Source organism: Pleurodeles waltl, chromosome 1_1 (genome assembly GCF_031143425.1).
Source record: "Pleurodeles waltl isolate 20211129_DDA chromosome 1_1, aPleWal1.hap1.20221129, whole genome shotgun sequence".
NCBI lineage: Eukaryota > Metazoa > Chordata > Amphibia > Caudata > Salamandridae > Pleurodeles > Pleurodeles waltl.
Genome location: NC_090436.1, coordinates 128,669,067 through 128,693,906, shown reverse-complemented (window position 1 = coordinate 128,693,906; position 24,840 = coordinate 128,669,067). Strand labels below are relative to the sequence as shown.

The 24,840-nt window shown below is 46.4% G+C and overlaps 1 protein-coding gene across 2 annotated transcripts in view; it reads left to right on the top strand.

Moving 5' to 3' along the window:
- Nucleotides 1-24,840, top strand: part of EPG5 (ectopic P-granules 5 autophagy tethering factor) — a 568,130-nt gene that overhangs the window by 401,305 nt on the left and 141,985 nt on the right. For both annotated transcript variants that reach the window (XM_069218853.1, XM_069218854.1), the window contains exon 34: nucleotides 4,288-4,363. In XM_069218853.1, the coding sequence (XP_069074954.1) occupies nucleotides 4,288-4,363 (76 nt within the window). The remainder of the gene's footprint in view (nucleotides 1-4,287; nucleotides 4,364-24,840) is intronic.

Genomic DNA, 24,840 nt, shown 5'->3' with positions numbered 1-24,840 from the left:
TTTTGAACAAACCACCCCCCCAATTCATGGCATGTATCAACCCCAACCCCAAAATGGAAGGGTTCCTCCCATTTAGTAAACTTCTCTGAGAAATGAACAGGTGCCATCGCTGTGGAAAACTTCCTACTTGTCTATATTCAAGTTCCTTTGTCATGTCCTTTCAAAAGGGGGGAGGCCCTACGTGAAACCCCCATCTGGCCCGCAACCCCAGTCCGCGTAGGCCATGTGCAATTCAAGCATTATTGATCTTCGGTTTTTCAGCCCAGCAGTTCGGCCGTCATCGGGGTCACCTGTGGCAGCTGTTCCTCCTCCGATCCCCGCGCCAAACTGTTCTGTGCCACTACTGCTTGAATCTAGGGTGAGCTTCCTCCACATGTTTGTTGGTGTCCCACTTTTTTTCCTGAAGGTCTTGGAGAGTCTTCACCTGTGCAGCCTTGATTTGCTCCTGTGTTGGAGTAGCAACAGGCCCCTTTCAGGTTCTCGTCGCCCTTCGTTTTGTCTTTTGCCTTGTTCATCGCGCGTTGCCATCCTCTCCGTGCCGGTTGTCGTGATGAAGTCCATGCATTTTCAGCCATTCCCATGCCTCCTGTAGTGACATTAGGAAGTGTGTTTTCCCTCCATGTTCAATCCTGAGTTTCAGTGCATATTTTAAATTTAACTGTCGCAGAGCCCACCTGACTGGGGCAAAGGCCCCCTTCTGGTTCTGGACTTAGTTTGGTTAGTCCGGGTAGATATTAATCTCCTTTCCTTCAATCTTCCAAGGACCCCTCTTCCTTGCTATCTGAAGGATCACGTCTCGATCTCTGATCGGCCTCAGGCAAGCTCCCGGTGGTAGAGGAGCCACTGGGATACTGTGGGCCCGTTTCACGGAGAAAAACTTGGAGGGCGTTCCTTCCAGCACTATGTCGCTCAGCCAGGACTCTATGTATACATGTATAGGTTTGGGCCCTCCACCTTCTACGGGACTCCAGCCAGGCATGTATTATGTCTTCGGGACCTACTTTCATGCATCCTCCAGCTTGCCCACCATTATCTTCTGCTCGTTGTTCATGAGGGCCATCTTCTAAGTGAGATCCTTCACCTGTGGGACCGTTGTCCCAAGTATCCTCCATTTCTTTAATACAATCCTTTAATTTCCCATAGACTTCTCGCAGGAGGCCCACCCCGTGCAAGTTCTGCAATCTGTGTCTCTAGGACCATCTTGGTATCCTTTATGGCTGCTAAATTTGCTGTGGTATGCTGTGTCAGGGTCTCATTCCCATCTTCTCGTGACGGAACCTGTCTGCATGCGTTTCCTTGCCAGCCCGCTGTTTCCCCATGGTCCCCATCTAGTGTCACTTCTTAGCAGGACTTAATCGCGGCTACAGCGGGAGCTGTTGTGTATTGTTTGGCCAATTCAACCAGGTGAAAGGAGGGAAAGACAAAAGGGGCCCAGGCAGGCGGCTCTCCCCCAGTAATTCTTTATAAAGTCTATCTGTCAGCGGGTCTCCTCCGCCAGTGTCCACCACCTTTGCTCCCTCACTGCCAACCGGTTTCGCTCAGGCCTCCGTGGCCTTCCACCATCCCGCCAGGCCGAGGGTCTTGCTCCAGCAAGGGAGAGTGGGAGAGGGTCCCAACCACCCCCAGTGGGCCCCTGTCATCCCCCTGGATGACCCAGATTATGCCCACGGGGCAGTTGCCAGTATGCCCTGCAGGCTGTTGAGTAGATCAGGTGGGGGTTAGAGGTGTGGGCCGCCACCGGGCCCACGTTGCTCACCACCCCGTGTATTACTGGCTCAGGAAAGGGAGGGGAGGGAGGTCTCCCGCCACTAACTTCTGCCAAAACAGGGGGAGGAAGAAGGAGAAACACACACAGTACCTCACTTTGCCCAGGGTCTCCAACCGATCCTGCCTCCTCTGCTGGACCGCGATGACAAAATGTCAGGTGCCGAGTCTCTGCAGCACCCGGCTGCACCGTTTCCACCTGCGCAGCCGAGTAGAAATGCTGCCTGTCACACAGGCCTCCCAGGGTTCTCTCCTTTGTGGCAGTCTAGCTCCTCCCGTGCTTCGGCCAAGGCAAAGGAAACCTGGTCTTGTTGCCACTCCACCGGTGCACCACTCAGTCCTGAGCGGCGTGGTCTGCAGAGGCTTCTATGCAACCTTGTTCATGCTCCTGCGTCTGCTTCCGTCCTCCCCCAGCTCTCCCGCCTGCCCACTCTATCTTCTCTTCTGTAGGCACCTGGGAATCAGCAGGGGAAAGGGGCCACTTCTACGAGCTGTGGGGGGCCCCATTTCAGGATGCTGATCCCACTTTTTCGGGCGATGACTGTTGGAGCCCCGGACTACACATTAATATTTTGTTATTCACTATTATTGAAATAAAGAATGAATTGTGGTTTACAGGAATATGACCATCTTCTCTATGTGATAATAAAAGAAACACCATCTAGAGAAAACAACCTACCTGCAAGGTTCGGTGCTCTAACATCTGACACTCTGAGTCAGGAGACCAAACATAAGAGCATAGCCAATTTAGCGGAAAGCTGTTTCAAAGACAATAAAGAATTGTCTGGCCATGCGTCAAATAAGACCAGAACAACTTTCACATCACGCAGTTGGGAAGAAAGAGGCTTAGGTGGATTGGCCACCCTTACACCTTTCAATAACTTACACACCAGAGGATGAATATCTACCGATTTACCATTCACTAGATCGTGCCCAGCTGATAAAGCTGATCTGAAATTATTTACTGACCTGTAACACAATCGAGATTTGGCACACTCCGGAAGGAAATTCAAAACATATTTTAATTCGGATCCCACTGGATCCAGCGCCTGCTGAAGGCAACAACCCACCCATTTCTTTCATGCGGAAGAATATTGTTTGCAGGTTGAAGGAGCCCAAGCTTGGTCTTAAAAAGCGGCAGCCGCCGATGAAATGCATTTGATGTTGCCATGTCTCCTGAAATTTGCCTGACCATAAGGGTCAGTTGGCCCTGAAGAAGCAGAGGATGGAAGGAGCCCACTGGATCCAAGAAGAGATGAGGGAATACTGGAAGAAGCATGAGGATGGCTATCGACATTTCCAGAAGGTTCGGGAACCACAGCTTTGTCTTCCACACCAGAGTAATCAGAGCCAATGTCGCTAACTGCCGTCTGGCTTGAGCTGCGACCCTCGGGGTCATGGCAAAAGGCAGGAACGCATAGTTTACTTGACACGTCCAATTCTGTAGAAAGGTGTCCGTCGCTAAGGCCATTGGATCCGGTCTCCAGCGGGAGAATCTGCTCAGTTGAGCATTGAGGCATGACACAAACAAATTCACCTGGCACGAACCGAAGGACAACATGATCTTCTGGAAAACGCTAGGATGGAATTTCCAATCGCTGGAGTCCACTTGGAACCTAGAGTTTCAGTCTGCAACTTGATTGTCCTTCTCTGGAAGGAATTCCGCCACAACCGTTATCTTCTGAGACAGGCAAAAATGCCAAAAGACGCTCATATCAGCTTTCACAGAAGCCCATGCGCGTAGCCCAATTGGGCTCCACAACACGGCCTTGCTCCCGGGCGGGCCTGCCGATTGTAATGCAGCTGTGCAAGGCGCTGGAAGAAGGGAAGGGTGGGGATAACACCTTAGGGTCTAAAACAATGCCTAAAAGGAGGTGTGACACGCACCAGATATATCAAGGTGGTCACGCTGTCAAAAAGGCGCAGGACGCCGGAGATGTGACCTGTCAGAGGAATACAGGTTAGGTGAAAATAGACAAAAGCAAACACGTGTTTACAGAATTACCATGCAAAATTTAATAGTGATAAAATAGAGAGGCACTTATCTTGACAGTAGATCAGTAAAGAAAGAGGCATGAAAGATGGTGGCTCTCTATTTTGTATACTATACAGGGTCATTATTGGTGAGTTAAGGAGGAGGCGTGGTTCAAAGCCTCATGGGAAATGTAGTATATTTTACTGTTTTTTCATTGGCTGCTATGTTTTGAGTAGTAAAGATTGAGAAGCATAATCGGAGCCTCCAGGTCTGCCATAGAATCAGAGATTCAGACCCCTTGGTATTCCTTCTTCAAAACCTAGCAAACTACAAATGAAAAGCACAGCATCAGTAGTTTGTTATTCATTCATTCTCTTATGTATATGTTTATGCAGAATATATAAGGTGTATCTGCTTGATGGGGAGCTCAGCTGAGCGCATAGAAACTTTGAATAATGCACATTGCAGAACATATTATAAGTAGTAGATAATAAATAGTTCTGATTCGTCTACAGAGTACACTTTTATATATTTCTTTCTTTCTATAGAACTAAAGGCAACTCATTCACGTATTGCTGAACTTTTTAAACCATGGATCTTCATTCTGGATACAGATGATGCAAGGTATACTTTCTTGATTTTGTTAATGCAGCCAGCCTAAATCCTCATTTTACTATTTTATATAAACTTTTTACTAACACGTTCAATACAGTTTTTAAATGAAAGTATGTTTTGTTTTCTGTTTTTTTCCTTATTTACAATCTAAATATTTGGATTAAGTTCATAAGTATTTATATAAAGGACCATGGACGTCTGTTCAGTGATCATGTATTTCTTTTGAAAGGTGTAAATCATAACTGCATGGCACAGATTGAAAATGTCAACCATTTACAAAGAATCCATCTCCATAAATATTTTTTCGGGTTGAATACTGCTAGATGCAGCATACCTGCACAATAACTATTTTGTAGATAACACTCTCGAAAACTGAAATAACGCACCCTGACATTTATAAACAGAATCCATTTTTGATATGGTATAAATCTATTTACAGTGAATAATTGCATAGCTGCCTTGGCTCAACTGATCTCCGAAACTTTCTCATACACCGTCCCTTCTGCCTTATCTTCTGTCTCACATTATTCCAGCACTGTATTTGGATATCGTTCTCCCATCTCTTGTCTTTAGACCACTGTAAAAGAATCCCCCAGCCTCCACCACACTGCAATCTCATGAAGATCTTTCTTTCAGTAAATTCAATAAGTGGAGACCATGTTGCTGTACCATCCTAACGCAGGAGGGCCAGTCCGCCTCTCTGGCAGTTGGCCCATGTTGCAGTGCATGTTATGGCAATTGGGAGGATGGAGCACTTATGGTCCAGACATATCAAACTACAGAGCAAAGTAGTGGTACAAAGGTGAAGAAGAGCAGGCCACACCAGGAACGAGCAAGCGCAAAGAGGATAACAGGAAAAGGAACAGGGCACAGAGAGCAAGGCACCCCAATGTGCATAAGTTGGGAAAGGAACCAATCTCGCTGTAAACACACTGGGTTCCCTCTAGCGGTTTACACAGGGAGAAATACCAAAAACAGAGAGAAATGTGAGATCCATCTTCAGGTTATTCGTACAGGTAGCCACTCTGCATACCCCATACAAAAATGCAGCAGAAAATATTCTTTATTTTGGACCTTGGCCTTTGTGGGTCCGGAAGGAAGCACAGTTTAGAATCCAGAGAACATATTGTATCACACTGTCACAGTTATGACACTTAAGACTACTTTTAATACAAAGCAAAGGCGTAGACAGGTATTCGCTTCTGGAATGCAGAGCTAATCAATCACTGTACCTGAGGAATACAGCTCACGTGTACCAAAACACAAAGAGCCCAAAAGGAGTATAAAGCAAGCAGCAGAGCGGAAACTGAAAAGAAGCATCCAAAAAGCATGTGACTATCAAGAAAAAAGAGTAAAACTAGAGAATGAGCAAGACAGGCACACCAAACCTAATAATTCTAGCAAACATAACCATGTAAACGAGCTGATAAAGGAGCAGAGCAGCACAACCGGAAGGAGCAATGAGCTGTAACAAGAAAGACAGGGAACAGATGGAGACTACATTATGTTATGTTATGTCTGTTATGTTAAAGGAATTTATTATAGCGCACGACTCACACCCAAAGGTGTATCTCGGTGCTCTGCAACCAGAAATTGCAAGTGCAGATTGACCAGTTAAAACAGCCATGTTGTAAAACGGTTTTTACATTTTGAAAAGTCTAGACATCTTGATTTGCAAAGGGAGCTTTTTCCAATGAAATGGGGCAAGATATGCAAAAGATCTGCCACTTAATCTGGAGGTGCAGATTTGATGGCTTTTTAATAGAGGCGGATTTGATGATCTAAGCAGTCACGAAGGTTGGTATTGAAAGAGCCTAACACGCAAGGCCCTTAGCTCGTGTCTTATGGGTCAAACAGCATAGTTTAAAAATAACACATTTCCTGATAGGTAGCCAATGAAGGGCTTGCAAAATTGGAGCAGAGGCTGAGTAAGAGGGGAGATTACAAATTAATCGGGCTGCTGTAATCTGCATGTATTGCATGTATTTTGCTGTATTCTACACTTGGAGCTTAGCCAGCAATGAGCCATTTGCAGTTACATAGAGTGAATTTCCATAGTCCAGGCGACTCGTTATCAGTACCTAGATTAGTGGTTTTCTGGATGAAAAAAGGAGCCATGAAAAAATGTTCCTAAGTAAACGTAGAGTAGCAAAACGGGTGCCACAGATTTTGTTGACTTGGTCCTTCATAGAAAGTGCTAATAGAACTTGACACCAAGATTTTTGACAGTCTGTTTACGGCCAGGGTCAGGGCCTAATTCAGCAGGCCACCAGCCTGATGACCACAACTCCTGTGTCTTGCCAAACAGTTCTATCTCTGTTTTTCGCTATTTAATTGGAGATAGTTGTTGGTCATCCAGTCAGCAATTTTCCTCATGCAGTCCAGAAACGTACATTAACCATATTTGGGGCCTGCCCAAAAGTGATTACTAGTTCGGTGTCATCTGCATATGACACGATCTCAAACCCACAAGATCTGATGTGACCTGGGCCATGTCACCATTAAATATTGTTGGGTTCAGGGAGGAATCCTGCGGGACTCCTCTTTTAGCTTACATAGTACAGGAACTAAAGGAGTCTATGAGATTGTGAACTGCATTTACCAGGATGCAAAGGGGCGAACTGTGCTGGGATGTGAGGCTTCCTAGAGCCAGAAAGCTGACGAGCTTTGGAGATGCACCTTTGTTTAGTCTGCAGATTAAGATAGAATGTGAGATCGTGTTGCATGCCGCCTACAGATACAGCAACACCAGCATTACAGGACAGTCTGATGGTATCAGTGACTGCCATTAGTGCGGTTTTGTTGCTATGCATTGCTCTGAAGACCGATTGTGAGGGGTCCAGGATATTGAATTCTTCCAGATAGGCAATCAGTTGTTTATTTGAGGGACATTCTAGACACTTTCCTAGTAAAGGAAGCAAAGAGATAGGTCGATAGTTGGAAAGAGAATCAGGGTTAGCCTTAGGTTTTTTTTAAATATTAGAGACACTTAAGCAGACTTCCACTTGGCCGGGAAAGAGGCAGAGTCTGGAGGGAGATTGAAAAGCTCTTCGACCATGGGTGCAGTACAGTGGGCTAAGGAGGAAGTGACCTTGGCGGGGAGGGAGGGTGGGGCCATTTAGGGCCATCGTTTTATCTGCTCTAGCGAGCATAACTCTAATTTCTCTAATGCGGAGAAACAATTAGGAGAAGGCAAATTTATATAACAGCCCAGTTGACTCTGGGTATTAGAAAATTATCACGGATATTATTAATCTTGTCTTCAAAAAAGTCTGCAGGAGTGAGGATCCTGTCACTTTTTGAAAGAGCCTAATTGTCTCCATGTCCATTAGGAGTTGGGCTACACTAGTTTTATCCAAATTAGGATTGCTCAAGGAAACTAAAAGATGTAGAAACATGCATAAGCAAGGTATCGGGGTAAATCTATAGACTGAACACAGCATAGAAATTACAAGAATACTAAAACTGTAACAACAAAGACAGGGCAAAGCTGGACACTAAATAGGTGATCACAAGAAGCCCATGAAGCTGTAACACACAACAGACATGGACTGCAAGATAAACTAAAGACAGCAAGAGGGAAAACTGAACAACAAGCTTATACGTAAGGAGCAATCAAGGAGACTAGGAAGAAGATGTAGGAACTAAGGACATAAGCACAAGAAATAATAAAAAAGACTACTGATTCAGAGATGAGATAAAAGAGAGGAGCAAAAGGTAAGGTTGGGAACAGAAAGAACAAATTAGGAGCAAACTAGGAATTGCTGCTGATATCAGATGAAACAGACAAGAGAGGAAAGCAAAATACAATGCAGGTTTGAGAGAAATCTACAGCAGGTATCGGTGGAATAGGAAACATGCTTTGACAGAATCAAGTTAGTAATCGGTCAGCACGCTGGCAGCTAAATATGTAACACAGATGTGCTTCAAACAATGCATGAACAAGAAGCTTTGGCACTGACTGCTTACAAGCACTTTCAGTCACCAGTAAGCCCATGGTGGAGTTACATGATTAACTGGCACAAGCCTCATCCTATTCTCTCACAAGTCCTGGAAGAGAGATTCCAGTGTTGAGGAGTAGCAGGACTAGTATTGTTGACAGCATTGCAGTGGATGCAGGAAGTGGATATAGTGCATATTCTGTGACCTGTAGTCTACGGTAGCAAGTGTAGTTCTCCAGTGTGTCCCAAGATCCAGTGGCTTGCAGGCAGAAGTAGTTTAGGGGTTTTGAATGAGTTACGGTTGTGATTCCTAGCCTTCAGTTGGTTCATGCACAGCACATCAAGAGTTGAATTTGAGTTTAATGGGCGTTGTCCACCCGGTTTAAACAAGTGTAATTTACACAATGACCAGTGAATTGAGCGGAAAGAAAACAATCTAACAATGGAGTAGATGCCCATGGGCAGTGTAACCTAGAGTAGGAGTCACTCAATGCCGTGACTCCCAAAAGACTCCTTCGAAGAAAAACAACTTGTAACACTCCAAGGCCAAACAAAAGGTCTCGGGGACGCCACTGCCGGAAGGCCATGGCTCTACCCGCAAGAGATCAAGCGGTGACCAAGCAACACCCTCGGCACTGAAAAAGGCCACACCTGCATCAAAGTCTTCGGAAGCGAGACACAGTTTCCGAAAAAGTTGGACTTCGACTCGTCGAATTGAAACACCGAAAGAGTCTTTCGGAACCGAGGCCTACTGTCACCATGGGCATTTCGGTGACGAAAAAAACGGCGTCGTAGCCGAAAAAAGGCTCATATAATGAGGAGCATGGACTTTCTAAACATATGAAAGAAAGCCACAGATTCGAGGAAGAACTTCACCAAATGGAAGAATTTGATGAGAGACAAGCAAGGATACAGATCCACAAGGATACTGGAAAAATCCTTACAGCACCTCCTCTCAAATTTAAAAGGAAACTGGCTTTCCAAGGACGTTCGGACACTGAGCAGCCAAAGGATAAAGTGCCAAGAGAGCAATCTCCGCCACACCAGTTTTCCCCAGCACATTCTCCTCTGCATTCTCCTCAAATAACTATTTCTCCTCTTGCTACACCCACTGCACAGTCACCCACACACACACTGTGCAGTCGCATCAAGATACAGACCCGTGGGACCTTTATGATTACCCTGTGTCAGACAATAGCCCGGAGTGCTATCTGTCTAAACCCTCTCCACCTGAAGATAGCACCTCCTACACACAGGTTTTGGCTAGGGCTGCTGCTTTCCACAATGTGAGCATGCACACCGAACCACTGGAGGACAACTTTCTTTTTAATACCTTGTCCTATACACATGCATCGTATCAAAGCCTTCCCAGGCGTGCTTAAACATGCCCAACAGATTTTTCAGGAGCCTGTTAAAGGAAGGCCCATAACACCAAGGGTGGAGAAGAAATAAAAACCACCACCGTCAAACCCAGTGTTTATCACCCAGCAGCTGCCCCCAGACTTGGTAGTGGTCAGCGCAGCGAGAAAAAGGGCCAACTCCCAGTCATCTGGAGATGCACCCCCTCCAGATAAGGAGAGTAAAAAGTTTGATGCAGCAGGAAAGAGGGTAGCGTCACAAGCAGCCAATCAGTGGCGCATAGCGAACTCTCAAGCCCTCCTCGCAAGATATGACAGAGCTCATTGGGACGAGATGAGCGACATCATTCAACATCTCCCTAAAGAATACCAAAAAAGAGATCAGCAAGTGGTTGAGGAGGGACAGGCAATAACTAATAATCAAATAAGGTCTGCATTGGATTCAGCCGATACTGCTGCAAGAACAGTAAACACTGCAGTGACAATTAGACGCCATGCATGGCTTAGATCATCAGGTTTCAAACCGGAGATTCAACAGGCGGTCCTCAACATGCCATTCAACCAGCAACAGCTTTTTGGCACACAAGTGGACACAGCCATAGAAAAGATGAAGAAGGACACCGATACAGCCAAAGCGATGGGAGCGCTTTACTCATTCCAATACAGAGGGACATTTAGAAAACTGCAGTATCGGGGGGTTTCAGGCCACAGCCATCAGAACCATCCACCTCACAGACAAAGCCATCATACCAATCACAGTATCAAAGAGGGGGGTTTCGAGGGTCCTTCAGAGGGCAATTTCCGGGATCCAGGGGAAAATTCCAGCCTACAAAGCAAGACACTAACACCAAGCAGTGACTTTGCCATCCCCTGTGGGAGGAAGACTGGAAAAGTTCCACAATCAATGGGCAAACATAACAACGGACACATGGGTTCTATCAATTATCCAACATGGTTACTGCATAAAATTCACACATTTTCCTCCAAAAGCGCACAAACTATCGGCGCAACATTCGACAATGTTACAAACAGAGGTGCAGGCACTATTAACAAAACAAGCCATAGAATTAGTACCTCATCAACAAAAAGGAACAGGGGTCTATTCCCTGTACTTCCTTATTTTCAAAAAGGACAAAACACTAAGGCCAATATTAGATCTCAGGACTTTCAACCTATACATCAAATCAGAACACTTTCATATGGTGACACTACAAGATGTAGTCCGATTACTAAAACAGGGGGAATATATGTCAACACTGGATTTAAAAGATAACTATTTTCACATACCCATCCATCCATCTCACAGAAAATACCTCAGGTTTGTTATACAAGGAAAACATTACCAATTCGAGGTGTTACCCTTCGGGATAACAACAGCCCCCAGAGTATTTACAAAATGCCTTGCTGTAGTAGCAGCATACATAAGGAGACAACACATGCATGTATTCCCATATCTCGACGATTGGCTAATAAAGGCTAACACTCAACAGCAGTGTCAAAATCACACATGTTACGTAATAGATACCCTACACACACTAGTGTTTTCAATAAATTACCAAAAATCACACTTGCAACCATCCCAAATTCAGCAATACTTGGGAGCTACACTCAACACTCAAAAAGCGATTGCCAGTCCAAGCCCACAAAGGGTACAGTCATTCCACACCATGGTACCAAAAATACAACCAAATCAGCACTACACAGTCAGATTCGTGATGAAACTCCTAGGCATGATGGCATCATGCATCGCAATTGTCCCAAAGGCGCGGCTACACATGCGGCCCTTACAGCAGTGCCTTGCAAAACAATGGTCGCAGGCACAGGGTCAACTCCAAGATCTAGTGTTGATAGACCGCCAAACACACAATTCGCTTCAGTGGTGGAACCCCATAAATTAAAAAAAGGGCGGCCTTTTCAAGACCCTGTGCCTCACGCCATTCTCACAACAGATGCATCAATGATTGGGTGGGGAGCACACCTCAACAGTCACATTATACAAGGACAGTGGGACAACAAGCAAAAACAGCTACACATAAATCACTTAGGGCTGCCAGCAGTCTTTCTAGCACTAAAAGCTTTTCAACCTCTTCTGGCTCACAAACACGTTCTTGTCAAAACAGACAATATGACAAAAATGTACTACTTAAACAGGGGGGAACACACTCATCACAACTTTGCCTCCTAGCACAAAAAAATTGGCATTGGGCAATTCACAACAATATTCGCCTAATAGCTCAATACATCCCAGGGATTCACAATCAATTAGCGGACAATCTCAGTCGGGATCATCAGCAAACTCACGAGTGGGAAATACAACCCCAAGTACTACAAAAACACTTTCGTCAGCGGGGGACACCAGACATAGATCTGTTCGCCACAAACCAAAACACAAAATGCCAAAACTTCGCGTCCAGGTACCCACACCCTCAGTCCAAGGGCAATGCTCTATGGATCAATTGGTCAGGGATATTTGCTTACGCTTTTCCCCCTCTCCCACTCATTCCTTTACTAGTCAACAAACTGCGTCAAAACAAACTCAAACTAATACTTATAGCACCAACGTGGGCACGCCAACGGTGGTACACCACACTGTTGGACTTCTCAGTAGTACCTCACGTCAAGCTTCCAAACAGACCGGATCTGTTAACACAACACAAACAACAGATCAGACACCACAATCCAGCAATGCTCAATCTAGCAATCTGGCTCCTGAAGTCTTAGAGTTTGGCTATCTAAATCTTCCAAACGAGTGTATGGAAGTCATTAAACAGGCAAGAAAACCTAGCACCAGGCAATGTTATGCTAACAAATGGAAAAGATTTGTCTTCTACTGCCAAGCAAAACACATCACATCGTTGGATGGGTCCACACAAGACATCGTAGGTTATTTACTATATCTACAAAAAGCAAATCTGGCCTTTTCATCCATCAAGATACACCTCACTGCAATTTCGGCTTATTTGCAAATTAAACACACAAAAACCCTATTTAGAATACCAGTCATTAAAGCCTTCATGGAAGGACTAAAACAAATCATACCTCCAAGAACTCCACCAGTACCCTTGTGGAATCTTAATATTGTACTTACACGACTCATGGGTCCACCTTTGGAACCCATGCACTCTGGTCAGATACAATTCTTAACTTGGAAAGTGGCATTTCTAGTAGCAATTACTTCATTACGAAGAGTTAGTGAAATACCGGCCTTCACTATTGAAGAACCTTTTATACAAGTACACAAACATAAAGTGGTTCTCCGCACAAATCCAAAATTTCTACCAAAAGTCATTTCACCATTTCATTTAAACCAAACAGTGGAACTTCCAGTCTTCTTCCCATAGCCAGACTCAGTGGCAGAAAGAGCACTTCATACATTAGATATAAAAAGAGCCCTAATGTATTATATTGACAGAACAAAAGCATTTCATAAAACTAAACAGTTGTTCGTCGGATTCCAGAAACCCCATACTGGTAACCCTATATCCAAACAAGGCATAGCCAGATGGATAGTGAAATGTATTCAAACTTGTTACCTGAAAGCTAAAAGACAACTACTCATTACACCAAAGGCACACTCCACTAGAAAGAAAGGAGCAACAATGGCCTTTCTGGGAAACATACCAATTACAGAGATTTGTAAGGCAGCCACTTAGTCCACACCTCATACTTTTACCAAACATTACTGTGTAGATATGTTAGCAACACAGCAAGCCACAGTAGGACAGGCTATACTAAAAACATTATTTCAAACAACTTCAACTCCTACAGGCTGACCACCGCTTTGGGGAGGATTACTGCTCTGTAGTCTATGCACAGCATGTGTATCTGCAGCTACACATGCCACTGAACGGAAAATGTCACTTACCCAGTGTACATCTGTTCGTGGCATGTTCCGCTGCAGATTCACATGCACCCTCCTACCTCCCCAGGAGCCTGTAGCCGTTTAAGTTGCAAATAGAAATTGTACATATGTAAATAAACATTCCTCTACCTCAACTTTGTACATACAACTCTATCCCATTGCATGGACATCTTTACTATTATCACTTTATCACTCCTACCTTACCCTCTGCGGGAAAACAATCTAAGATGGAGTCGATGCCCATGCGCAACGGAGTCGAAAGGGAGGAGTCACTCGGTCCGTTGACTCGAAAAGACTTCTTTGAAGAAAAACAACTTGTAACACTCCGAGCCCAACACTAGATGGCAGGAACAGTGCACAGCATGTGAATCTGCAGCGGAACATGCCACGAACAGATGTACACTGGGTAAGTGACATTTTCCATATATATATATATATATATATATAAATAATAATGTGTGCTGGACACCCAACCTCACTGACTCTAAAGATATAAGACAGAAAGTACATGACAGCAGTTGGCATCGTCCGCTTGGTTATCAGAAGTCACAGTACCAACAGTCTTCCTCAGGGCAGTGTGAGAAGGTAGCCTCTTTCTAGCCTTGTTACCCCCACTTTTGGCCTGTTTGTGAGTGTATGTCAGGGTGTTTGTCACTGTTTTCACTGTCTCACTGGGATCCTGATAGCCAGGCCTCAGTGCTCATAGTGAAAACACCATGTTTTCAGTATGGTTGTTATGTGTCACTGGGATCCTGCTAGTCAGGACCCCAGTGCTCATAGGTTTGTGGCCTATATGTATGTGTCACTGGGACCCTGTCACACAGGGCCCCAGTGCTCATAGGTGTGCATGTATATGTTCCCTGTGTGGTGCCTAACTGTCTCACTGAGGCTCTGCTAACCAGAACCTCAGTGGTTATGCTCTCTCATTACTTTTAAATTGTCACTAACAGGCTAGTGACCATTTTTACCAATTTACATTGGCTTACTGGAACACCCTTATAATTCCCTAGTATATGGTACTGAGGTACCCAGGGTATTGGGGTTCCAGGAGACCCCTATGGGCTGCAGCATTTCTTTTGCCACCCATAGGGAGCTCTGACAATTCTTACACAGGCCTGCCACTGCAGCCTGAGTGAAATAACGTCCACGTTATTTCACAGCCATTTTTACACTGCACTTAAGTAACTTATAAGTCACCTATATGTCTAACCTTTACCTGGTAAAGGTTAGGTGCAAAGTTACTTAGTGTGAGGGCACCCTGGCACTAGCCAAGGTGCCCCCACATTGTTCAGAGCCAATTCCCTGAACTTTGTGAGTGCGGGGACACCATTACACGCGTGCACTACATATAGGTCACTACCTATATGTAGCTTCACCATGGTAACTCCGAATATGGCCATGTAACATGTCTATGATCATGGAATTGCCCCCTCTATACCATCCTGGCATAGTTGGCACAATCCCATGATCCCAGTGGTCTGTAGCACAGACCCTGGTACTGCCAAACTGCCCTTCCTGGGGTTTCACTGCAGCTGCTGCTGCTGCCAACCCCTCAGACAGGCAGCTGCCCTCCTGGGGTCCAGCCAGGCCTGGCCCAGGATGGCAGAACAAAGAACTTCCTCTGAGAGAGGGTGTGACACCCTCTCCCTTTGGAAAATGGTGTGAAGGCAGGGGAGGAGTAGCCTCCCCCAGCCTCTGGAAATGCTTTGTTGGGCACAGATGTGCCCAATTCTGCATAAGCCAGTCTACACCGGTTCAGGGACCCCTTAGCCCCTGCTCTGGCGCGAAACTGGACAAAGGAAAGGGGAGTGACCACTCCCCTGACCTGCACCTCCCCTGGGAGGTGTCCAGAGCTCCTCCAGTGTGCTCCAGACCTCTGCCATCTTGGAAACAGAGGTGCTGCTGGCACACTGGACTGCTCTGAGTGGCCAGTGCCACCAGGTGACGTCAGAGACTCCTGCTGATAGGCTCCTTCAGGTGTTAGTAGCCTTTCCTCTCTCCTAGGTAGCCAAACCCTCTTTTCTGGCTATTTAGGGTCTCTGTCTCTGGGGAAACTTTAGATAACGAATGCATGAGCTCAGCCGAGTTCCTCTGCATCTCCCTCTTCACCTTCTGATAAGGAATCGACCGCTGACCGCGCTGGAAGCCTGCAAACCTGCAACATAGTAGCAAAGACGACTACTGCAACTCTGTAACGCTGATCCTGCCGCCTTCTCGACTGTTTTCCTGCTTGTGCATGCTGTGGGGGTAGTCTGCCTCCTCTCTGCACCAGAAGCTCCGAAGAAATCTCCCGTGGGTCGACGGAATCTTCCCCCTGCAACCGCAGGCACCAAAAAGCTGCATTACCGGTCCCTTGGGTCTCCTCTCAGCACGACGAGCGAGGTCCCTCGAATCCAGCGACACCGTCCAAGTGACCCCCACAGTCCAGTGACTCTTCAGCCCAAGTTTGGTGGAGGTAAGTCCTTGCCTCACCTCGCTGGGCTGCATTGCTGGGAACCGCGACTTTGCAAGCTACTCCGGCCCCTGTGCACTTCCGGCGGAAATCCTTCGTGCACAGCCAAGCCTGGGTCCACGGCACTCTAACCTGCATTGCACGACTTTCTAAGTTGGTCTCCGGCGACGTGGGACTCCTTTGTGCAACTTCGGCGAGCACCGTTTCACGCATCCTCGTAGTGCCTGTTTCTGGCACTTCTCCGGGTGCTACCTGCTTCAGTGAGGGCTCTTTGTCTTGCTCGACGTCCCCTCTCTCTGCAGGTCCAATTTGCGACCTCCTGGTCCCTAGCAGCATCCAAAAGCGCCAAACGCACGATTTGCGTGTAGCAAGGCTTGTTGGCGTCCATCCGGCGGGAAAACACTTCTGCACGACTCTCCAAGGCGTGGGGGATCCATCCTCCAAAGGGGAAGTCTCTAGCCCTTGTCGTTCCTGCAGTATTCACAGTTCTTCAGCCTAGTAAGAGCTTCTTTGCACCAACCGCTGGCATTTCTTGGGCATCTGCCCATCTCCGAGTTGCTTGTGACTTTTGGACTTGGTCCCCTTGTTCCACAGGTACCCTCAGTCAGGAATCCATCGTTGTTGCATTGCTGATTTGTGTTTTCCTTGCATTTTCCCTCTAACACGACTATTTTGTCCTTAGGGGAACTTTGGTGCACTTTGCACTCACTTTTCAGGGTCTTGGGGAGGGTTATTTTGCTAACTCTCACTATTTTCTAATAGTCCCAGCGACCCTCTACAAGGTCACATAGGTTTGGGGTCCATTCGTGGTTCGCATTCCACTTTTGGAGTATATGGTTTGTGTTGCCCCTATCCCTATGTTTCCCCATTGCATCCTATTGTAACTATACATTGTTTGCACTGTTTTCTAAGACTATACTGCATATTTTTGCTATTGTGTATATATATCTTGTGTATATTTCCTATCCTCTCACTGAGGGTACACTCTAAGATACTTTGGCATATTGTCATAAAAATAAAGTACCTTTATTTTTAGTATAACTGTGTATTGTGTTTTCTTATGATATTGTGCATATGACACTAAGTGGTACTGTAGTAGCTTCACACGTCTCCTAGTTCAGCCTAAGCTGCTCTGCTAAGCTACCATTATCTATCAGCCTAAGCTGCTAGACACCCTATACACTAATAAGGGATAACTGGGCCTGGTGCAAGGTGCAAGTACCCCTTGGTACTCACTACAAGCCAGTCCAGCCTCCTACATTGGTTGTGCAGCGGTGGGATAAGTGCTTGAGACTACTTACCACTCTTGTCATTGTACTTTTCATAAGAGAAAAATATACAAAACAAGGTCAGTGTATATACACATAGCCAAAAAGTTTTGCATTTCCTCTTTTCACTCTTTTCTAAGTGCTGAAAAGTACTCCTAAACTTTCAAAAAGTTCTTAAAAGTTGAAAAAGTTTTTTTCTGTCTTTCCAAAAAGTTCTGAAATCTTTTTTCTCTTTTTCTATCACTTTAACTCTCTCTAAAAAAATGTCTGGCACAGGAAAAAATGTTGAACTGTCAAAACTTGCATATGATCACCTTAGCTGGAAAGGAGCAAGGAGTCTCTGCATAGAGAGAGGTTTGAGTGTAGGGAAGAATCCTTCTTTAGAACTGTTAATTAATATGCTTAGAGTACAGGATAAGGCCATAAGTGCCCAATCTGTAGAAAAAGTAGCTAATGGTTCTCAATCTGATCCAGGGACTCCCCCAGGAAAAGGTTCAGGAAAGAAACTTCTCAGCCTGCCCATTACTAGACAGTCTAGCATAGTTGGTACAGAGGTTGAATCACATCATACTGATGATGTGCTCTCACATTATGCTGGTAGCCAAGCTGTTAGGGTGCCCTCTGTAAGGGACAGGTCTCCTTCTGTTCATTCCCATCATACCTCTGTATCTAGAAATGTCCCTCCCACCCACCCTGATGACAGATTGTTAGAAAGGGAGCTCAATAGATTGAGAGTGGAACAAACCAGACTGAAGCTCAAGAAGCAACAGCTGGATTTGGATAGACAGTCTTTAGAAATAGAGAGGGAAAGACAGAAGTTGGGTTTAGATACCCATGGTGGCAGCAGCAGTATTCCCCATAGTCATCCTGCAAAAGAGCATGATTCCAGGAATCTGCACAAGATAGTTCCCCCTTATAAGGAGGGGGATGACATTAACAAGTGGTTTGCTGCACTTGAGAGGGCCTGTGCTGTACAGGATGTCCCTCAAAAGCAGTGGGCTGCTATCCTATGGCTATCATTTAGTGGAAAAGGTAGGGATAGGCTCCTTACAGTGAAAGAAAATGATGCCAATAATTTCCAAGTTCTTAAGAATGCACTCCTGGATGGTTATGGCTTAACCACTGAACAGTACAGGATAAAGTTCAGAGAGACCAAAAAGGAGTCTTCACAAGACTGGGTTGATTTCATTGACCAGGCAGTGAAGGCCTTGGAGGGGTGGTTACATGGCAGTAAAGTTACTGATTATGACAGCCTGTATAACTTAATCCTGAGAGAGCATATTCTTAATAATTGTGTGTCTGATTTGTTGCACCAGTACTTGGTGGACTCTGATCTGACCTCTCCCCAAGAATTGGGAAAGAAGGCAGACAAATGGGTCAGAACAAGGGTGAACAGAAAAGTTCATACAGGGGGTGACAAAGATGGCAATAAGAAGAAAGATGGTGAAAAATCTCAAGATAAGCATGGGGATAAGGGTAAAACCAAAGATCCCACTTCAAATCTTAAACACTCTTCAGAGGGTGGGGATAAAACAAATTCTTCCTCTTCTTCCCAACCTGCACACATTAAAAAGCCTTGGTGCTTTGTGTGTAAAAACAGAGGCCATAGGCCAGGGGATAAGTCCTGTCCAGGTAAACCCCCTGAGCCTACCACCACTAATACATCAAGCTCTAGTGCCCCTAGCAGTAGTGGTACTAGTGGTGGGACTGCTGGCAACAGTCAAGCAAAGGGTGTAGTTGGGTTCACTTATGGGTCCATAGTGGAAACTGATGTAATCAGTCCCAAGACAGTTTCTGTCACACCTAGTGGCATTGGCCTTGCCACACTGGCTGCTTGTCCCCTTACAATGGATAAGTACAGGCAGACAGTTTCAATAAATGGTGTTGAGGCCTTGGCCTACAGGGACACAGGTGCCAGTTTCACTTTGGTGACTGAAAACCTAGTGCCTCCTGAACAACACATCATTGGACAACAGTATAAGATTATTGATGTCCATAACTCCACTAAGTTTCTTCCCTTAGCTATAATTCAGTTTAGTTGGGGTGGAGTTACTGGCCCTAAGCATGTGGTGGTATCACCTAGCTTACCTGTAGACTGTCTCTTAGGTAATGACCTAGAGGCCTCAGGTTGGGCTGATGTAGAGTTTTATGCCCATGCAGCCATGCTGGGCATCCCTGAGGAATTGTTCCCTCTCATTTCAAGTGAAATGAAAAAGCAAAGGAGAGAAGGCCTGAAAACTCAGGATCCCTCTCCATCAACAGGTAAAAAGGGTATCACAGTATCCCCTAACCACCCTACCATTCAGGATACTATTCCTGTGGTGGGAGAAACCTCTCCTGGGGTGGCACCTGTTCCAAGGGAATCATCAGCTGGCAAAGCTGGACTCCCTGAGGTGGAAGTACCTCTCTGTGGGATAACTAACATTGGTGAGAAAAAGAGCACCATTTTAGTTAACATGGAGCATCCCTCCAACCCTCCCAGAGAAACTTTAGTGCAGAAACTCTGCACTGCCTCACAACACTTAGGACAGCATCCCTGCCCTAGTGTGGAGCTGATAGGACAGCATCCCTGCCCTGCTCCAACCCAAGAGAAACAGCATCCCTGTTCTCTCTTCCAGCCATATGGACAAAGTTTTTGCCCAGCTATGGCTTTTCTGAGACAGCATCCCTGTCTGGTATTTCCATCACTACAAATAGGTTCAGTGGACAATTCCCACTGCTCTAAACTAAAACTTACTGATAGAAACTCTGAAAATACATCTTCACATTGTTGCTTAGCTAAAAAACTTCAAACAGGGTGGTTTACATCCCCACAGGGAAGTAACCATATAGTGGATGATAAAGGGAGTAACCAGTCTATTGCAGAGCTACTCTCTACTTATCACCACTTAGACAATAAAGTCTCAACTGGCCAAGGTTAGCCTTATTGTCCTTCGTTTGGGGGGGGGTTGTGTGAGAAGGTAGCCTCTTTCTAGCCTTGTTACCCCCACTTTTGGCCTGTTTGTGAGTGTATGTCAGGGTGTTTGTCACTGTTTTCACTGTCTCACTGGGATCCTGATAGCCAGGCCTCAGTGCTCATAGTGAAAACACCATGTTTTCAGTATGGTTGTTATGTGTCACTGGGATCCTGCTAGTCAGGACCCCAGTGCTCATAGGTTTGTGGCCTATATGTATGTGTCACTGGGACCCTGTCACACAGGGCCCCAGTGCTCATAGGTGTGCATGTATATGTTCCCTGTGTGGTGCCTAACTGTCTCACTGAGGCTCTGCTAACCAGAACCTCAGTGGTTATGCTCTCTCATTACTTTTAAATTGTCACTAACAGGCTAGTGACCATTTTTACCAATTTACATTGGCTTACTGGAACACCCTTATAATTCCCTAGTATATGGTACTGAGGTACCCAGGGTATTGGGGTTCCAGGAGACCCCTATGGGCTGCAGCATTTCTTTTGCCACCCATAGGGAGCTCTGACAATTCTTACACAGGCCTGCCACTGCAGCCTGAGTGAAATAACGTCCACGTTATTTCACAGCCATTTTTACACTGCACTTAAGTAACTTATAAGTCACCTATATGTCTAACCTTTACCTGGTAAAGGTTAGGTGCAAAGTTACTTAGTGTGAGGGCACCCTGGCACTAGCCAAGGTGCCCCCACATTGTTCAGAGCCAATTCCCTGAACTTTGTGAGTGCGGGGACACCATTACACGCGTGCACTACATATAGGTCACTACCTATATGTAGCTTCACCATGGTAACTCCGAATATGGCCATGTAACATGTCTATGATCATGGAATTGCCCCCTCTATACCATCCTGGCATAGTTGGCACAATCCCATGATCCCAGTGGTCTGTAGCACAGACCCTGGTACTGCCAAACTGCCCTTCCTGGGGTTTCACTGCAGCTGCTGCTGCTGCCAACCCCTCAGACAGGCAGCTGCCCTCCTGGGGTCCAGCCAGGCCTGGCCCAGGATGGCAGAACAAAGAACTTCCTCTGAGAGAGGGTGTGACACCCTCTCCCTTTGGAAAATGGTGTGAAGGCAGGGGAGGAGTAGCCTCCCCCAGCCTCTGGAAATGCTTTGTTGGGCACAGATGTGCCCAATTCTGCATAAGCCAGTCTACACCGGTTCAGGGACCCCTTAGCCCCTGCTCTGGCGCGAAACTGGACAAAGGAAAGGGGAGTGACCACTCCCCTGACCTGCACCTCCCCTGGGAGGTGTCCAGAGCTCCTCCAGTGTGCTCCAGACCTCTGCCATCTTGGAAACAGAGGTGCTGCTGGCACACTGGACTGCTCTGAGTGGCCAGTGCCACCAGGTGACGTCAGAGACTCCTGCTGATAGGCTCCTTCAGGTGTTAGTAGCCTTTCCTCTCTCCTAGGTAGCCAAACCCTCTTTTCTGGCTATTTAGGGTCTCTGTCTCTGGGGAAACTTTAGATAACGAATGCATGAGCTCAGCCGAGTTCCTCTGCATCTCCCTCTTCACCTTCTGATAAGGAATCGACCGCTGACCGCGCTGGAAGCCTGCAAACCTGCAACATAGTAGCAAAGACGACTACTGCAACTCTGTAACGCTGATCCTGCCGCCTTCTCGACTGTTTTCCTGCTTGTGCATGCTGTGGGGGTAGTCTGCCTCCTCTCTGCACCAGAAGCTCCGAAGAAATCTCCCGTGGGTCGACGGAATCTTCCCCCTGCAACCGCAGGCACCAAAAAGCTGCATTACCGGTCCCTTGGGTCTCCTCTCAGCACGACGAGCGAGGTCCCTCGAATCCAGCGACACCGTCCAAGTGACCCCCACAGTCCAGTGACTCTTCAGCCCAAGTTTGGTGGAGGTAAGTCCTTGCCTCACCTCGCTGGGCTGCATTGCTGGGAACCGCGACTTTGCAAGCTACTCCGGCCCCTGTGCACTTCCGGCGGAAATCCTTCGTGCACAGCCAAGCCTGGGTCCACGGCACTCTAACCTGCATTGCACGACTTTCTAAGTTGGTCTCCGGCGACGTGGGACTCCTTTGTGCAACTTCGGCGAGCACCGTTTCACGCATCCTCGTAGTGCCTGTTTCTGGCACTTCTCCGGGTGCTACCTGCTTCAGTGAGGGCTCTTTGTCTTGCTCGACGTCCCCTCTCTCTGCAGGTCCAATTTGCGACCTCCTGGTCCCTCCTGGGCCCCAGCAGCATCCAAAAGCGCCAAACGCACGATTTGCGTGTAGCAAGGCTTGTTGGCGTCCATCCGGCGGGAAAACACTTCTGCACGACTCTCCAAGGCGTGGGGGATCCATCCTCCAAAGGGGAAGTCTCTAGCCCTTGTCGTTCCTGCAGTATTCACAGTTCTTCAGCCTAGTAAGAGCTTCTTTGCACCAACCGCTGGCATTTCTTGGGCATCTGCCCATCTCCGAGTTGCTTGTGACTTTTGGACTTGGTCCCCTTGTTCCACAGGTACCCTCAGTCAGGAATCCATCGTTGTTGCATTGCTGATTTGTGTTTTCCTTGCATTTTCCCTCTAACACAACTATTTTGTCCTTAGGGGAACTTTGGTGCACTTTGCACTCACTTTTCAGGGTCTTGGGGAGGGTTATTTTGCTAACTCTCACTATTTTCTAATAGTCCCAGCGACCCTCTACAAGGTCACATAGGTTTGGGGTCCATTCGTGGTTCGCATTCCACTTTTGGAGTATATGGTTTGTGTTGCCCCTATCCCTATGTTTCCCCATTGCATCCTATTGTAACTATACATTGTTTGCACTGTTTTCTAAGACTATACTGCATATTTTTGCTATTGTGTATATATATCTTGTGTATATTTCCTATCCTCTCACTGAGGGTACACTCTAAGATACTTTGGCATATTGTCATAAAAATAAAGTACCTTTATTTTTAGTATAACTGTGTATTGTGTTTTCTTATGATATTGTGCATATGACACTAAGTGGTACTGTAATAGCTTCACACGTCTCCTAGTTCAGCCTAAGCTGCTCTGCTAAGCTACCATTATCTATCAGCCTAAGCTGCTAGACACCCTATACACTAATAAGGGATAACTGGGCCTGGTGCAAGGTGCAAGTACCCCTTGGTACTCACTACAAGCCAGTCCAGCCTCCTACAGGCAGGGCTTGCAACTCTTGGCAGAAAAGATCTTTTAGTATCTCTAAAACGCATTCCATCCATTTGAGGATTGCCCTTTGAAGAGTGAAACTATGCCCCAGCATGATTGACTTGACCTTTTGAACTTGGAGGCTGTGCTGAATCTGATTGTCAGTAGGGCATGACTACCTGCTAAAAGTTGATCCTATAAGCAGGAGCTTCCCTTCAGCATGGTAAAGAAGAACACCTCAACACCCGTATTGATGGTAATTCTGGTTTCCACTAGCCTTCCCTGATGGAGACTTTAGCTTTCAGGCAACCTGGCTGGTCTAAGGAATTGAAAAATGCAGACACAGCACCCTGAAGCCATCTGTAACATTAACTAGAAACCGTAGGGAGCCTGCCCAAGAATAAGGAGAGGTGGCTCATGACTACTCCCTTTTTGTACCACCTTTTATTCTTATTGGGCCAGATGTATCAAGCTCCCGGTTTGCATTTCTTAAATAGCGATTTTTAAGATGCCAAATTTGCATTTAGGAAATGCATGATAAATGTGCACTGGTAATCGCAAATAGGTATTCCCTATTTGCGAATACCTATTTAGGGAATCACAATTTGCGATTCCCTAAATTGAGTCGCAATTTCAGGGAATCGCTATTTTAGCGATTCCTTGAAATTGCACTGCGAATTCCTTTCATACATTCTGAAAGACATTTTTGCATTTGCAAACGGTGGAATTTTGCGATTTGCACCGTTTGCAAATGCAAAAAGCTTTGTTACACCTGGCCCGTTGTTCTTTATTGACCATATTGTTGCATTGATTTAGTGTCCACTTGGCTCTCAAGCTAGCCAAATCAAATATAGCTTCTGGCTAGGCAAATCTTTTTGTGCTTATGGGATTGCTAAGATTTCTTTGGGTCTCAACCGCTTGGGTGCCCTGGACGAGCTGATCTCGCCCTCGGCCACGGTCGCTGTGTGCCTGGGACGAGACCAGCTCATCCTGCATCCGACCCACAGGGGTAGAGCTAGCCTTCCCCCATGAGCCGACCAACTAACCCTCCCCCCGTGGCAGTGATGGAAAGGGGAATCCCTTCCACTTTCACCCCTCACACCGCCCCCTCACCCACCCTCCCAGTGACGTCTGATGATATCAGTGCTCAAATGTGCTTCCAGCGCTATCCCGAAAGAGAAATGCAAAAGCATTTATCTTCCAACCTGGAGGTAGGGTGGGAGAGGCATCAAAGGAAAGGAAAGGCCTTTCCTTTCTTTTGATGTCTCTCTCAGTGCGATCGGGCAGCAGAAATGCCCAGTAGACACCATATATATATGGATAAGGGGAGCGGCCCCTTGGGCAAGGGTCGCTCCCTAGGGAGTCCATTTTTTTTAAGGCCTTATCTGCTCCCCCGGGGGCAGATCGGCCTACTGTAATTAGGCTGATCTGTCCCCGGAGGGGGGGCAGAAACCATTAGATGCCTGGAATTGTTTATTATTATTATTTTTTTTTGCAGGAGGGGAGCAACCCCCTAAGC